Source organism: Bombina bombina, chromosome 5, assembly GCF_027579735.1.
Source record: "Bombina bombina isolate aBomBom1 chromosome 5, aBomBom1.pri, whole genome shotgun sequence".
Classification (NCBI taxonomy): Eukaryota; Metazoa; Chordata; class Amphibia; order Anura; family Bombinatoridae; genus Bombina; species Bombina bombina.
In genome coordinates, this window is record NC_069503.1 from 449,172,829 (window position 1) to 449,190,519 (window position 17,691).

Sequence of the window (17,691 nt, forward strand, 5' to 3'; positions counted from 1 at the left end):
TTCTGAATCATGAAAGTTTATTTTGGACTAGACTGTTCCTTTAATATCTGTGTGCAAAGAATGATGCTTTCACCATAAACATGTTTGCAGGTTTATTTTGAAGATGAACCTGCAAAGGTTACACACTACTGAAAATGTTATTTTCATAAAAAAATTGTCAAGATGTGAACATCTTAAAATTGGATCAAAATTGCATGTAGCCCTGCACCTCAGATTAAACCATTTTTTGTGAATAAGTTTGTTGTGAATAACCATTTGTTGTGAATGGTAAACCATTAGACTTGTGAATGGGGTGTGTTCTGAAATATTATACAAGGTTGTAAATTTTCTTTGTAATGGCTCCATACAGCACAGAAAAATGAGTTGGTAGCACCTATTTACCAGACACTGCAGCCTAGAGGACTTTTCTGCCAAAATCTGCCTCAGAAGAGGCAAAGACATCAAAATTATAGACATTAGTGAAAGTATGTAGAGAAGACCAGGTTGCTGCCTTGTAAACTTTTTCTTAAGAAGCTTCATTCCTAAACACAAAGTGGAAACTGATCTAGTAGAATGGTCTCTAGTGTGTTTTTTCTTTTCTTTTTTTTTTGGGGGGGGGAAGACTTACCTGCCTCCAATAAAGCTTTATGAATTAAACATTTTAACCAAGAAGGTAAAGTAGCAGGAGCTTTTTATTATTAGGTAGACCAGAAAAATTAATAAATACACTTGTACATTGCCGAAACACCTTAGTAGTTTCTAAATAAATCTTTAAATCTATATTGTGCAAAAGTCTCTCTTTAGAATTAATTAGGATTGAGAAATAAGGAAAGAACTACTATCTCTCATGTGATGTTTTATGAAGACACTGCCTTAGGTAGAAAACTATACTGAGTGTGGAACACTGCTTTCTCCTGATGAAAAATAAGGTAATGTGTCTCACAAGAGAGAGTAGACAAAGAAACTATTCTGTGGGAAGAAAGTACTTAAAGAAACAAGACTTTCAAAGACAGAAGCTTAATGTCCAAATCATACATAGGCCTCTAGTTATCAACGTGTCTACCTCAAATACGCTGGAATTCCGCAGCGTATTTGAGGCGAGGCTGATTCGCCGTAGTTATCAAGCCCTAGACACCGGCAAAAGTAGAATTTTGTGACGTAAGCTTCGATCCGCCGGACTCAGTCCGACACAGATCGATTCTTACGTCACTCCAGATGTTCCGCACACAAGTGCGGCACAATCTGACTACTTTTGGTAGTTATCAAAAAACTAGCAGGTACGCTCGGCACTTTTCCGGCCCAGCGTACCTGGTTTTACAACAATTTTAAGCTAATTACACCTACTCTAAGCCCCCTAATAAAATAACAAAGCCCCCCAAAATAAAAAAATTCCCTACCCTATTCTACATTTAAAAGATACCAGCTCAATTACCTTACCAGCCCTTAAAAGGGCCTTTTGCGGGGCATGCCCCAAAGAATTCTGCTCTTTTGCCTGTAAAATAAAAATACAACACCCCCAACATTAAACCCACCACCCACATACCCCTAATCTAACCCAAACCCCCCTTAAATAAACCTAACACTACCCCCCTGAAGATCTTCCTACCTTGAGTTGTCTTCACTCAGCCGAGCCGAATTCTTCATCCAAGCGGGGGCTGAAGAGGTCCATCATCCGGCTGAAGTCTTCATCCAAGCGGGGGCTGAAGAGGTCCACCATCCGGCTGAAGTCTTCATCCAAGCGGGGGCTGAAGAGGTCCATCATCCGGCTGAAGTCTTCATCCAAGCGGGGGCTGAAGAGGTCCATCATCCGGCTGAAGTCTTCTATCAAGCGGCATCTTCAATCTTCTTTCTTCCTGATCCATCTTCATCCCGCCGACGCGGAACATCCTTCCTCCACGACGAACTCCCGACGAATGAAGGTTCCTTTAAGGGACGTCATCCAAGATGGTGTCCCTCGAATTCCGATAGGCTGATAGGATTCTATCAGCCAATCGGAATTAAGGTAGGAATAATCTTGGATGAAGACTTCAGCCGGATGATGGACCTCTTCAGGCCCTGCTTGGATGAAGAATTCGGCTCGGCTGAGTGAAGACGACTCAAGGTAGGAAGATCTTCAGGGGGGTAGTGTTAGGTTTATTTAAGGGGGGTTTGGGTTAGATTAGGGGTATGTGGGTGGTGGGTTTTAATGTTGGGGGGGTTGTATTTTTATTTTACAGGCAAAAGAGCAGAATTCTTTGGGGCATGCCCCGCAAAAGGCCCTTTTAAGGGCTGGTAAGGTAATTGAGCTGGTATCTTTTAAATGTAGAATAGGGTAGGGAATTTTTTTATTTTGGGGGGCTTTGTTATTTTATTAGGGGGCTTAGAGTAGGTGTAATTAGCTTAAAATTGTTGTAATATTTTTATAATGTTTGTAAATTATTTTTTTATTTTTTGTAACTTAGTTCTTTTTTTATTTTTTGTACTTTAGTTAGTGTATTTATTTGTATTTAATTTATTTAATGATAGTGTAGTGTTAGGTTTAATTGTAACTTAGGTTAGGATTTATTTTACAGGTAATTTTGTATTTCTTTTAGCTAGGTAGTTATTAAATAGTTAATAACTATTTAATAACTATTCGAACTAGCTAAAATAAATACAAAGTTACCTGTAAAATAAATATAAATCCTACAATAGCTACAATGTAATTATTAATTACATTGTAGCTATCTTAGGGTTTATTTTACAGGTAAGTATTTAGTTTTAAATAGGGATAATTTATTAAAGTATAGTGTAGTGTTAGGTGTAATTTAAACTTAGGTTAGTTTTTATTTTACAGGTAAATTTCTCTTAATTTTAACTAGGTATTAATAAGTTTAATATAGGTTGCGGCGGGTCCGGGAGCGGCGGTTTAGGGGTTAAACTATTTATTTAGGTGCGGCGAGGTACGGGATCAGCAGGATAGGGGTTAATAACTTTATTATAGGTGGCGGCAGTATAGGGGGGCAGGATAGGGGTTACTAGGTATAATGTAGGTGGCGCCGGTGTCCGGGAGCGGCGGTTTAGGGGTTAATACATTTATTATAGTTGCGGCGGGGACATGGAGCGGCGGTTTAGGGGTTAATAACTTTATTTAGTTGCGGGGGGCTCCGGGGGCGCCGGTATAGGGGGTAGAACAGTGTAGTTAGTGTGGGTGCTTAGTGACAGCTTGTCAATAAAGCTGTAAAAAAGCCAAAGAGCAGCGAGATCGGATGAGTGATAACTATCACAATCCGCTGCTCATCGCCCCGTACTTGGTGCACGGCTTTTTGACTGCTTTTTTGATAACTTAGGCGAACGTATTCAGGTCCCCGGCGGCGATGGTAGGCGAGCTTAGGCGAGCGTATTGGGCCGGCGAAGGCAGGTAAAGTAGACGCGTTGATAACTAGAGGCCATAGGCTTTTTTTTTTGTTAAATTAATCATGACTAAAGCCTTAACAAAAGCCTGACTATTAGGAAGCTTAGATATCTTGTTATGATATAAAACAGAAAGTGCTGAAATGTTACCTTTCAAAGCACTTGCTGACAGACGTTTATCTAATCGATTCTGCAGAAACTGAAGGATTCTTGCTGACAGGTTTTCTTGCTTGGATAAGTGTCCATCTGAAAACTCTCGAGCTTTAAAATGAATTGTTCAAAATCCAAGACATTAAATTTTGTGCCTTAAAATTTTGATTGAAAAAGGGGCCCTATTAGATCCACATACCAAGCCCTGTGGGGCCAAACTTGAGCATTCAAAATTAATGATGCCCGCTCCTGATAAACAATAAAAAGATTTAAATAAAATACCTGACCCTGTTCCAAATCCGTTACTGGAACTATCACACCCATAAGTTACAGATTGTGAACCCACAGAAAAAGGCCTTCTCTGGGTCTTTTGAAACATGAGACAGCAGAAACACTCCTCAAGTAGGTCTTAACCTGAAGACTATTATGTAACCCAGTGATACTATGTTTATGACCCAGGGATCCTGAAAAGGGCTCAACCTGGCCCCTACCAGAATGGGATCTGGACTGGGGGCTTCTTGTTCTGTTTGGACTTTTTACAATTAGAATTTGGTTACCAGGAGGTATAGAAGGCTCTCACTTTTGTAATGAGGAAGAGGACTTTTGGTTATTTGACTGACAAAAAGAATGAAAATAACCTAAAGGTCTGTTGTTTAATTTTGAGATTTTATCCTGGGGTAAAAAGACACCCTTTCCTCCAGTACCCTTGCAGGATATAGCATCCAGACTGGGGTCATTCAAAAATTTTCCATGAAAGGTAAGGGGTAACAGTCTTCCCCCTAAAAGCCATGTCCACAGACCAAGATTTTAGCCACAAAGCTCTTATGGTCAGAACAGGTAAGATCATATTTTTAGTGTTGATACAGATGATATCTACAACAGCATCACAGGAATTAGGTAATCTTAGAAATTCTAAGCATTCTTGAATATTTTCCACTGAAGATTTATCTGACATTTGGTCTGATATTGCATCTCACCAAAGAGTAGCAGTTGCAGCTACACAAAACTACTTGTTGAAAACATTTCCTGTGAAAGTATTCTAATTTTCTGTCCATTTGTTCTCTCAAAGATGTGCTATCTTCTAAAAGGATTAATGTATGTTTAGCTAAAGTAGAAATTGCACTATCTACCTTTGGAATATACTCATAAAGTTATGTGCTAGAAGCAAGCAAGCAAGTTTTTAAACTTTGTAGAAGGGGTAAAAGGAGTCCCAGAGGCCTATCTATCAAGCCGTCAACTTTCTTGCATTCAACAGCACCTATACGCTTGCCTAACATCGCGGCCGCAGACCTTAATATGATCTCCATATTTATTAAAAAAGCCGGCAAAAAGCTGCGCACCAAGTACAGGGCGATGAGCAGCATGTTAACTGTTAACTAGCAGTCATCGATCTTACTACTATTCAGCGTTTTTACCAACTTTATTTATACCCTGTTACTAAACTCAGCCACTATACTAAAATGTTTAACTCCTATCCCGCCACTCGAGGACCCCACCACAACTAAATAAAAGTATTAACCCCCATTCTGCCGCTCCTGGAGCCCACACTGCAACTAAATAAATGTATTAACCCTTAAACTCCTGGCCTCCCACATCACTACCACTTACTAAACCTATTAACCCCTAAACCGCCAGTCCCCCACATCGCCATAAACTAAATTAAGCTATTAACCCCTTAACCTAACAACTCGCTAACTTTACATTAAAATTACAACATCCCTATCTTATAATAAATTAAAACTTACCTGTAGAATTAAATTAAACTAAATTAAACTATTAATTAACCTACCCTAACTATTATACTAAAATGACATTAAACTATATTAAACTATTAATTAACCTACCCTAACTATTATACTAAAATGACATTAAACTAAACTATTAATTACCCTACCCTAACTATTATACTACAATTGCATTAAACTACCAATTAAATTAACTATATTACATATTTAAAAATCTAACCCTACTCAAATTATTTAAATCTACAATTAAAAATTACTAAATTACAAAAAAAATAAACAGTTACAAAAAATACAAAACACTAAGTTACAAAAAATAAAAAAACGCAGTATCAAAAATATAAAAGAATTACACCTAATCTAATAGCCCTATAAAAATAAAAAAGCCCCCCCCAAATAAAAAACCCCTAGCCTACAATAAACAACCAATGTCCCTTAAAAGGGCCTTTTGCGGGGCATTGCCCCAAAGAAATCAGCTCTTTTACCTGTAAAATAAAATACAAACACCCCCCAACAGTAAAACCCACCACCCACACAACCAAACCCCCCAAATAAAAACCCTATCTAAAAAACCTAAGCTCCCCAGTGCCCTGAAAAGGGCATTTGTATGGGCATTGCCCTTAAAAGGGCATTTAGCTCTTTTACTGCCCAGACCCTACGCTAAAAATAAAACCCACCCAAAAACCCCTTAAATAAACCTAACACTAATCCCCGACGATCCACTTACAGTTTTTTAAGTTCCGCTTAAAGGATCCATCCAGCCGGCAAGAAGTCTTCATCCAGGCGGCCTCTTCCATCTTCATCCAGATGGTGAAGTCTTCATCCATGCGGCTTCTTCTATCTTCATTCATCCGGCGAGGAGCGGGTCCATTCTGAAGACATCCAGCACGGATCATATGTTACATCACAGATTTCAAATTTTGCCGGTCTGTAAGCTTTGATAACTAGGTTCTAATCAAGCTCGCCACAATTACGCTGTGGATTTTCAGCGTATTTCAGGTTGACGACTTGATAAATATCCCCCCTGGTGTTTAAAATTATATATACAGCGCCAACATCTAAAGGATACAAGCTCCCAAAGTGAGATCCCTAAACACTTAAAGAGAATAGCTATATATATATATATAGAAGGAGGGAGTGCCAAACATAGGCTAAAGTATCTAAATATATTAAAAATAATATATATAATATATATATATATATATATATATATATATAATTATAATATAATAAATGTATTTTTAATCACGAGTCCCAGGCTTTGGCTATTCTTTGGAAATGACCTTAGAAATAACCTCTAGAGCAGGAAAAACTTCAGTTGACTTAGCAAAGGGTTTAAAAATCAAATTATGATTTTTGGACAGAATTTTCTTCCACTGACTTAGGGTCTACTATTGTTCATTGACTGATAGGTACCCCAGTAATGAGTGTAAATGTTCAATTTTAAAAATTAAAGAAGTCTCAGTGTGTTGATCAGAAGTAGAAAACTGATCATCTGATATTCATTTGCCTTCAGATGACAACTCAAAACTGTCAGTGTTTAATTCCTTAAATAAATATTGAGCCCTTCTACAGTTATGAGAGACATTAGGGGCAGGCACAACTACTATGGACTGCGGTTCGGTAAGAATACATTTGCTCATACTTGGAGTAGGCATAGCCACCAAAACCTCAGTAATGGTTGAACAAAAAAAATCTGTAAATCCTGAAAACAATCTTCTTGACTTCCCTGAGAACTGCACACAGGGGTAGGACAAGGTATTTTAGAGGAAAAAGCAGTATTACACTGATTATTAAGCACAATATGGTCCAGGCAAGTATTGCAAAGTTGAGCTGGAGGACAAACAGAAAGAAGTTTGCAAAGCACACACTTTAATTGAGCAAATACATCTATGGATCTCCCTTCTAATTTATCTGATTGTTCTAGTCTGCTCCATAATAATGGATAAACAGCAGAAACACAGACTATAAATGGCCACCCTAACAAAATATATATGCAAAATAACAACAGGTTGTTATGCTGTATAATCAGAATAAAGAACAATGAGCAAGATTACAAGTGTGTGGTATAGCCGTTGCGTTAATACCTCTAAGAATGTGGCTGTACTGCAATTTCCATAGCATCACCATAAAACTTTCTTTTGTTGTGCGGTATAGTGTGGTAAGCCACATACCGCACACAAACCAAGTTCCAACTTGGTGTGCTCGTGAATGTATTCCCCGATAGAGATAACTGGAGATTTTGTTTTAGAAAAAACATGTGATTGTGAAACCGCTACCACATTTTTGCATTCCCCTTTGACGTCTATGGAGAAAAGAAAGTTTATAAAACCCTTAACATAAGCTCCTAGTCTAATAACACCTAAACCACCATTCCCCCAACATCATTACTACTAAAATAAAGTATTAACCCCTAACCCCTAAACAACCTAATCAAACCTATTAACTCCTAAACCGCCGCCCCCACATCACGACAACCTAAATAAACCTATTAACCCCTAAACCACCGCCCCCACATCGTAACTACTAAAATTCAGTATTAACCCTAAACCACCATCCCCCCACATCACGAATACCTAAATAAACCTATTAACCCCTAAACCGCTGTCCCACCACATTGCGGCTACCTAAATAAACCTATTAACCCCTAAACCGCCACCCCCACATCACGACTACCTAAATAAACCTATTAACCCCTAAACCACCGCTCCCACATCGTAACTACTAAAATTCAGTATTAACCCTAAACCACCATCCCCCCACATCACGAATACCTAAATAAACCTATTAACCCCTAAACCGCTGTCCCACCACATTGCGGCTACCTAAATAAACCTATTAACCCCTAAACCGCCACCCCCATCGTGACTACCTAAATAAACCTATTAACCCCTAAACCTATCACCCCTTAACTTTAAATTAAAGTTGCAATATACTAACTACCTTAAATCAAATAGAAACTTACCTGTTAAAAAAAACTAAAAAAAAAACTTAAAGGGACAGTCAACACCAGAATTTTTGTTGTTTAAAAAGATAGATAATCCCTTTATTACCCATTCCCCAGTTTTGCATAACCAACACAGTTATAATAATACACATTTTACCTCTGGAATTACCTTGTATCTAAGCCTCTGCAGACTGCCCCCTTATTTCAGTTAATCTGACAGACTTGCATTTTAGTCAATCAGAGCTCACCCCTCTGTAAATTCACATGCGTGAGCTTAATGTTATCTATGTGAAACACATGAACTAATGCCCTCTAGTGGTAAAAAAACTGTCAAAATGCTTTCAGATTAGAGGCGGCCTTCAAGGTCTAATAAATTAGCATATGAACCTCCTAGGTTTAGCTTTCAACTAAGAATACCAAGAGAATAAAGCAAAATTGGTGATAAAAGTAAATTGGAAAGTTGTTTAAAAATGACATGCCCTATCTGAATCATGAACATTTTTTGGACTTGACTGTCTCCCTTTAAACTAAAAAAAAAAAATTACATAACAAAAAAAAATCTAACATTACAAAAATAAAGAAACCTAAGATTACAAAAAATAAAAAAGCTGACATTACAAAAAATAACAAACAAAATTACCCAAAATAAAAAAGTAAGTTATTCCTATTCTAATACCCCTGTTAAAAAATACTAAAAAAAAAAAATACCTCAAAATATGTGAGCTGCTGGTGCAACGTCGCCCCCTGCAGATTCACGGCCAATCGGCTGCCAGCAAGGGGGTGTCAATCAACCCGATCATACTCGATTGGGTTGAATTGTGGCGATCTTTCTCCCCCTGCTCAGAGCAGGCAGACAGGGTTATGGAGCAGTGGTCTTTAGACCGCTGCTTCATAACTGCTGTTTCTGGCAAGCCTACGGGCTCGCAAGAAACACGGGCCCTCAAGCTTCATTCAGAGCTTGATAAATGGGCCTCTAATTCTGTTATTCTGTTAAAAGTTTGGCATAGGTGATTAGAATTCCCAATTTTACAGGTTACAAGTACTGAGTAGATGCCAATGTTAACATATTGAGGCCCATTTATCAAGCTCCGGAAGGAGCTTGTGGGCCCGTGTTTTTGGCGAGTCTGTAGGCTCACCAGACACAGCAGTTATGAAGCAGTGGTCTAAAGACCGCTGCTCCATAACCCTTTCCGCCTGCTCTGAGAAGGTGGACAGGAATCACCACAATTCAACCCAATCGAGTACGATCGGGTTGATTGACACCTCCCTGCTGGTGGCCCATTGGCCGCGAGACCGCAGGGGGCGGCATTGCACCAGCAGCTCTTGTGAGCTGCTGGTGCAATGCTGAATACGGAGAGCATATTGCTCTCCACACTGTCGGATCAGGTCCGACAGACATTTGATAATTCAGCCTCATTATCTTTTGTATGAAATAACTCTGATTGAAATATTTAGAAACAATCACCTATCTGTTTTCCTAGTCGTTGTGTTTACTGGGGGATAAAGGCCTTTAGTTGCTCTGTGCAAATGTTGCCTTTCTCAGTTCTTTCCCAATTTATACTGTGCATTAGATTACAAAATCTTCAGTATCTCTACTTTGCAAATTATCCTAACAAGTATGTGTCTAACACCAGTCCCTGAGCTTTGCCAAAATATTTTACCATGCCTCTATCCCACACCAGCCTCCCAATTTTGCAAAACATCCAAGCAAGCAGCTATTTCATACAAATCTCCCAGCAGGTCTCTATTTCACAGCAGACTCCTAGCTTAACAAAATCTCCTAGCAAAATTCTAGCTCACACCAAACTCCTATCTTTGCTAATTCTCCTAAAAAAAGTCTATATCAAACAATGCCAAACATCAAACTCCCAGCTCGATCCAGGCAGGGTGTATATAGCAATATTGGGGATCTTTTTTAATAATCAAACCATTAATACTGATCCCCAACATTGCTATACACCCACTACCTGGATCAAGTCCAAACGTGCTGTTGTAAGTGTTTGGGCTGTACCACTTGTAACAATCCATCAAATTGAAATTATTTTTTTGCCATCCTTTTCATTAAACATAACTTTATGTGTACCACTAAGTATGGGGTTTATTTATTGCTTTACACATGAGGTTTATTTTATGTGGGTAAGACCTATGATACTGATGGGACACCCTGCACTATTAATAGCACTCCTCTTGCAATCAGGGTCATAGTGGGATAAATTACCCCAATTTAAAAGTAGAGAATCATGTTTACAATTTTAACAAGAGGACACTTTTTCTATATGATGCAGATGATCATCAAGGGGAATCGTGAACTTCTGGTCCATGGAAACTAGGGAGTTTATATTATACCTATTTATTTTAACGGGACCCAAATAACACAAAAACAGCTATATCAAATAAGGTGTTTGTATGCATGTTAAATAATTAAAGGGATATGAATAGTGATGTCGCAAATAGTTCGCCAGCGAATAGTTCCCGGCGAACATAGCATGTTCGCATTCGCCGCGGACGGCGAACATATGCCATGTTCGGTCCGCCCCCTATTCCTCATCATTGAGTAAACTTTGACCCTATACCTCACAGTCAGAAGACACATTCCAGCCAATCAACAGCAGACCCTCCCTCCCAGACCCTCCCAACTCCTGGACAGCATCCATTTTAGATTCATTCGGAAGCTGCATTCTTAGTGAGAGGAGGGACAGTGTAGCTGCTGCTGATTTAATAGGGAAATCGATAGCTAGGCTAGTGTATTCAGTGTCCACTACAGTCCTGAAGGACTCATCTGATCTCTGCTGTAAGGACAGCACCCCAAAAAGCCATTTTTAGGGCTAGAACATCAGTCTGCTTTTTTTTTTTTTTTCTGTGTAATCTAATTGCAGTTGCCTGACTGCCAGCGTGTGTGTCAGGCTCACAGCGTATACTGTACCCACTTGCCCAGTGCCACCACTCATATCTGGTGTAACAGTAGTGTACATTTAAAAAAAAAAAACTTTTTTGACTGTGAAATAATAGCAGTACCCAAGATGGCCGCCAATAAGGCAGATGGGGAGGGTTAGAGAGCTGTTTTGGGGGGGATCAGGGAGGTTGGGGGCTAAGGGGGGATGCTATACCACAGCATATGTAAATATGCTAAAAAAAAATTAAAAACCTTTTATTTTAGTACTGGCAGACTTTCTGCCAGTACTTAAGATGGTGGGGACAATTGTGGGGTGGGGGAGGGAAGGGAGCTGTTTGGGAGGGATCAGGGGGTCTGATGGGAGGCTGATCTCTACAATACAGCTAAAATTAACCCTGCAAGCTCCCTACAAACTACCTAATTAACTTAGGTTTAGGGGTTAATACATTTAGTATAGTGGCAGCGACGTTGGGGGCGGCAGATTAGGGGTTAATAAATGTAGGTAGGTGGTGGCGATGTTAGGGACGGCAGATTAGGGGTTAATAATATTTGGCTAATGTTTGCGAGGCGGGAGTGCGTTGGTTTAGGGGTTAATATGTTTATTATAGTGGCAGCGACGTTGGGGGCAGCATATTAGGGGTTAATAAGTGTAGTTAGGTTGCAGCGACATTGGGGGAGGGAGATTAGGGGTTAATAAATATAATGTGGGTGTTGGCGATGTCGGGAGCGGTAGATTAGGGGTTAATAAATATAATGTAAGTGGCGAAGATGTCGGGGGTGGCAGATTAGGGGTTAATAAGTGTAAGATTAGGGGTGTTTAGACTAGGGGTTCATGTTAGGGTGTAAGGTGTAAAAATAACTTTTATTTCCCCATAGGAATCAATGGAGCTGCGTTACTGAGTTTTACGCAGTTCTTTGGCAGGTGTTAGACTTTTTCTCAGCCGGCTCTCCCCGTTGATTCCTATGGGGAAATTGTGCACGAGCACGTATAATCAGCTCAACGCTGACTTAAGCAGCGCTGGTATTGGAGTGCGGTATGGAGCTCAATTTTGCTCAACGCTCACTTCTTGCCTTTTAACGCTGGGTTTGTAAAAACCTGTAATACCAGCGCTGCAGGTAAGTGAGTGGTGAAAGAAAACTGCTCGTTAGCACCGCATAGCTCCTAACGCAAAATTTGTAATCTGGCCGATTGTCTTTTGAATTTCATATACCTGATATTTTGGAGTGTACACTTATAAATGTTATATACTGTATATATATTGTCCACAATAGGGCGCACTCCCACTTTAGACACAGCTACCAGGGTGCAAGCAAGCAAAAATGTATAATTCCAAAAAATATATATACTGTATATATTGCAATAAGGACACATACACTATAAATATTAATAATATAAAAAAATGTATAACCACTAAGAGATGATTTAGACAGATGATTTCATTAGTGCAGCCCTTAGTGTATATGATACTCCACATACAAGGTCATTTAGTTGTGTGTTACGTCTGATAAAATTTAAACATCCCTTAATTCCTTTTGTAAATATGCTCTGACATATCAGACACGTGTGGCCTGAGAATATTTCCTCCATAAAGTTATTATTGTATTTATCAACATGTGAAAATGAAAAGCAATGTTATTCACCTGTTTTTAATGTGTTGAGGCGAGCCAAGGCATTTAATTATTCCATTATCCATTATTGCAAGCCTAGTACAGAGCACTTCACATTCTTCCATACTGTAAAATAAATAAATAAATAAATATAATCATCTATCTTACTTTTCATGTCATGTTCTAGAAGTGGCTGAGGCTTGCCCCAGTGTATCGGAGCATATGCTTCTCACACACATAAGCTACTGATATAGCCTAAGTGAGCAATAAGTAGTTTTTTTTTTTATTAATAAAATGAGTCTCTTTAAACTGAGTTAAATTAACTGTAAGATTTGCACATATCACAGAAATGTAAGGCTAATCCAATTGTAAAGAATGGAGAGTAACTAATGTATTATGTATCAATGGGCTAGATTCAAGGGGTGCGAAGGAGCCTCGTTGCTAAAGTGAGATCATGTTCAAAATTCATGAAAATTCACTTCTATATTTTCCAGCTGCTCACTAGTGGTCACTCCTGCTATTATGATATATAGGTCCAGATAAGAAGTGGAGCAAATACATATTAATGCCATTGTGTGCTAACATTGCTCAAGGCACAATAGCGTTCATATTATTTGCGCTCATTTTACAAGTTGAAAGTAATATATTAGCAGTCAAGCAAAAGTCTATGGCTAAATCCATCACATGATAGACTTTTATGGGGGTTTGCGCTGAACAACTAATCGCTCGAGCACTAAGCCAAAGGTGTGCTAAGCTGAAGGTTCAAAAGTGCAGGTCTTTACTTACTTTTAAATTATGGTTTTCTATTAACATATAAGTTTAAAACACTGCTAACATAAATACATATGTACACAAACATATGCATAAATATAAATACCGATGCTAACACCTTTTTCAATAATATTCCTTGATTTTAAGTATAATATGTATTTAATAAGTATAAATATGAGTGAAACACTTTATCTGAATATATGAAATGTGTGTTTTGCTATGCATAATTACAAGCTTTAATATGTCTAAATTTTCAGGCGCTATTTTGAGTTGAGCTCAAGTGCAACACTTAACTCACCACTTGTAATTTGAGCACCCTGCACTATGCATTAAAAGTATAGGGCTCGCTAAAAAACGGCCAAAATTTTTACCATTCACTAGTCCTACCAGATTGTGTACATTTCTTTGAATAAGCTCCTTGCACTAAGGATACCACACCCTGTGCAATGGGTTGAGTTCCACTTGTAATTTAGCCAATACTTGTGTTAACTGTCCCAGTACATGATAGCTCAAACAGCAAAGGAGAATCGCTAGCAATACAGAAAATGTCTCTTTTGTCATATTCAAGAAACGCTGCTGTATACAATGGAATTTGCTCTGTATTCTTGCATAAGCGAACAGGGGCTGATTATGGCCAGTCTAGGGTGATCTCAAGGCATGGTCAGGATTTTAACATAAAGCAGGACTCAGCACGCAGGATTTAGAAAGACATGACATTGGCTGTGTGATGTATCTTGTCTTCTGGTCTTGTCACACTATATAAAAACTCAGGTTGTCTTGTTTTTCATTTCACTTTATTTTTTCTTTACATTTTTTATTTCAAGTTTTGTGGACTGTTTAATACGGGGTATTTTTTTCTCCTTTTGCTTTGTTTGCTTGGTGACCACAAGGAGAAAAATAATTAAACACTTAGGGGTTGATATCTGAAGCAGCGGATGCTGCTTCCGACCCAGTCCGCTTCAGATCCGCCTGAAGAAGAATTTAAGAAGCAGTGGTCGTAAGACCACTGCTCCTTAACTCATCCACCCCCTATGAGGAGGCGGACAGCAATCAGCTCGATCGGATACCTACGATCAGGTTGATTGACACCCCCTGCTAGCGGACGATTGGCCGCAAAAGTGCAGGGGGCAGCATTGCACAAGCATTTCTCTAGAAATGCTTGTGCAATGATAAATGCCGACAATGTATGCTGTCGGTATTTATCGATGTGCGGTGGACATGATCCACTACAGCCCCAAAATCAGCCCCAAAAAATGATTTTTAATAGGGTAAAATTTTAAATTTTACTTAAAATGGAAGATTTAAATGCTTTTAAAACATTAACACAGCACAGTGTGTTATCTTGCACTCAGCCTAGTGCAAACATTAACACACAGGGCTGAATACAAGTGGTGTGCTGTTGCACAAGAGCAAAAAGGGGTTTATCGCAGCTATTTGCGTAAGTCTGGTTTTTCGCTCGTATTACAAGTTTAAAGTAAATGAGCACAATTGAAGTTAACGGACTTCGGGTTAGAGCAACCTCAGAGCTCTGGTCACAAAAAAAGGATCACAAACACATCAAAAATACATTACAAAGTACACCTACACTTATAATAACACTATCTATTAAAAATGATTTTAAAAAAAATTCTCCTATTAAAAATGATTTAAAAAACAATTGCACAAAAACGTTATAAAGGCTCAAAGATATGAGGTCTCAGGTGTTAGAAAAAAAATGTGACCAAAATGGATTTAACATAGAGATACATACATATACATGTATACATGTCTAAATATGTATATATATATATATATATATATATATATATATACATACATACTGTATATATATATATGCGTGTATATATATATGCGTGTATATATATATATATATATATATATATATATGTGTGTGTGTATTTTTATGTGTATATATGTATTTACAGACATATACACATATGTATACATATAGACAATTATAAAAGTGCTTTGGAGACCTTTGCAGTTAAGTAGGTGAAAAAAAGGAAAAGCATATTTATGCCATAATCATATTACATAAATTGTTATACAGTGTATTTACTGTAAATATTTCACATTCCCTTGTTCTGCACATAGCATAATATATTCAATGTATTAATAAATAGCTATTCCTATACATCTATACCTATATATAATCATCTATCACACTCTCATCCTCAGTCTTGGCATATTCCTCTGACACGGTACCTACGTAGATGTTCCCGTACTGCTGAGAGATACTGGAGGAAATCTCGGAGTTCAGCTGACTTTCTTCACTACATGTTCATCCTGAACTCCTTCTATTCTGCCCTTAATCTTTATAAGCAACAATACTTCTCTAATCTCATCTCTAGTCTTTCCTCTAACCCAAAACATCTGTTTTCCACTTTCAATACTCTTCTCCGCCCACCCCCACCTCCTAATACAACTTCTCTTTCAGATCAAGATTTCACCAGCCACTTCAATAACAAAATTGGCTCCATCAGAAATGAAATCACCTCTCAACTTACTACCAATCTCCCACCCCCTCAAATGTTCACAATCATCCAAAATCCAAATAGCCTTAAATTTAGCTCTTTTGCCCCTGTTACTGAGGAAAACGTTTCTGCCCTTATACTGTCATCCCACCTTACTACCTGTCCCCCTACTCCCCTCCCTCTCTTCTACCCTCACCCCCATACTCAAACACATTTTCAACCTCTCCCTCAGCAATGGTATACAGTATTTCCCTCATCTCTAAAACTGGTCACACCTATCCTCAAAAAACCTTCCCTCGATCCAACCTCCCCATCCAACTACCATCCTATTTCCCTACTCCCTCTTGCCTTAAGGCTCCTTGAAAAGCTAGTATATGCACATCTATCCCATTTCCTTATACTAAACTCTCTTCTTAACCCACTGCAATCTGGATTTCGTCCCCATCACTCCACAAAGACAGCAATTGTCAAGGTTACCAATGACCTACATACAGAAAAATCCAAAGGCCACTTCTCTCTACTAATCCTCCTTGATCTGTCTGCAGCCTTTGACACTGTTGACCACCCTCTTTTGCTCCAAACCCTCCAATCCTTCGTCATCTGTGACACAGCTCTCTTGTGGTCCTCTTCCTATCTCTAACCGTTCCTTTAGTGTAGCCTTCTCCGGAGCATCCTCTGCCCCGTTACCACTTTCTGTTGGGGTACCTCAAGGCTCGTTCCTCAGTCCCCTTCTCTTTTCAATCTATACGTCATCATTAGGTTCCTTAATAAAGTCCCACGGGTTTCAATATAATTTGCATGCCGATGACACCCAAATCTACCTCTCGACACCAGACCTTCCTCCTTCCTTACTAACTTGTGTCACTAACTGTCTTTCTTATATCTCATCTTGGATGTCCTCTAACTACATTAAGCTAAATCCCTCCAAAACTGAACTCCTTTTTCCTCCTTCTTCCAAAATCTCCACCCCCCAATTTTCTATAACTGTTGATAATTCCATCATTACCCCTACCTCGCATGCCCAATGTCTTGGGGTCACACTTGACTCAGACCTTTCCATCACTCCTCACATTCAGTCCTTGGCTAAAGCCTGCCACTTCCACCTTAAAAACATTTCTAAAATTAGACATTTCCTTACACAAGACACAACTAAGATTTTAATCCACTCTCTAATCCTTTCCCGTCTCGACTACTGCAACTCCGTCCTCCTTGGTCTACCTAGCTGCCGCCTAGCCCCTTTACAATCCAAAATAAATGCCTCTGACAGGCTCATCTTCCTTACACGTCGGTCTTCATCTACTGCACCTCTCTGCCAATCCCTTCACTGGCTTCCTCTTGCCTCCAGGATTAAACACAAAACCCTCACTCTGACATACAAAGCCCTGAATTGCACTGCTCCCCCCTACATTTCAGACCTTGTCTCCAGATACTTTCCCTCCCATCCCCTTCACTCTGCTCACAATCTCCCACTCTCCTTCTCTCTTGTTACTTCCTCACATTTCAATTTACAGGACTTCTCCAGACTGGCCCCCATCTTGTGGAACTCCCTGTCTAGCTCCACAAGTCTCTCCCTTAGTTTTAACAGCTTCAAGCACTCCCTAAAGACTCAGGGATGCATACAACCAACACTAACTTTCCTAACTTTATTGCTTTCCCTTTGAACCCCTTAGAATGTAAGCCTATGAGCCCAGCTATTTGTAGATCACCTTCATAAGAGCCGACTACAACAGTGCAACTCTCAGCAGGGTCCTCAAC

General features: G+C 39.0%; 1 protein-coding gene across 1 annotated transcript in view; it reads right to left on the reverse strand.

Moving 5' to 3' along the window:
- The window catches only part of LOC128660461 (ATP-binding cassette sub-family A member 13-like), a 478,364-nt gene that overhangs the window by 148,274 nt on the left and 312,399 nt on the right, over positions 1 to 17,691 (reverse strand). The window contains exon 9 of the mRNA XM_053714320.1: positions 12,725 to 12,817. Within this exon, the coding sequence (XP_053570295.1) occupies positions 12,725 to 12,817 (93 nt within the window). The remainder of the gene's footprint in view (positions 1 to 12,724; positions 12,818 to 17,691) is intronic.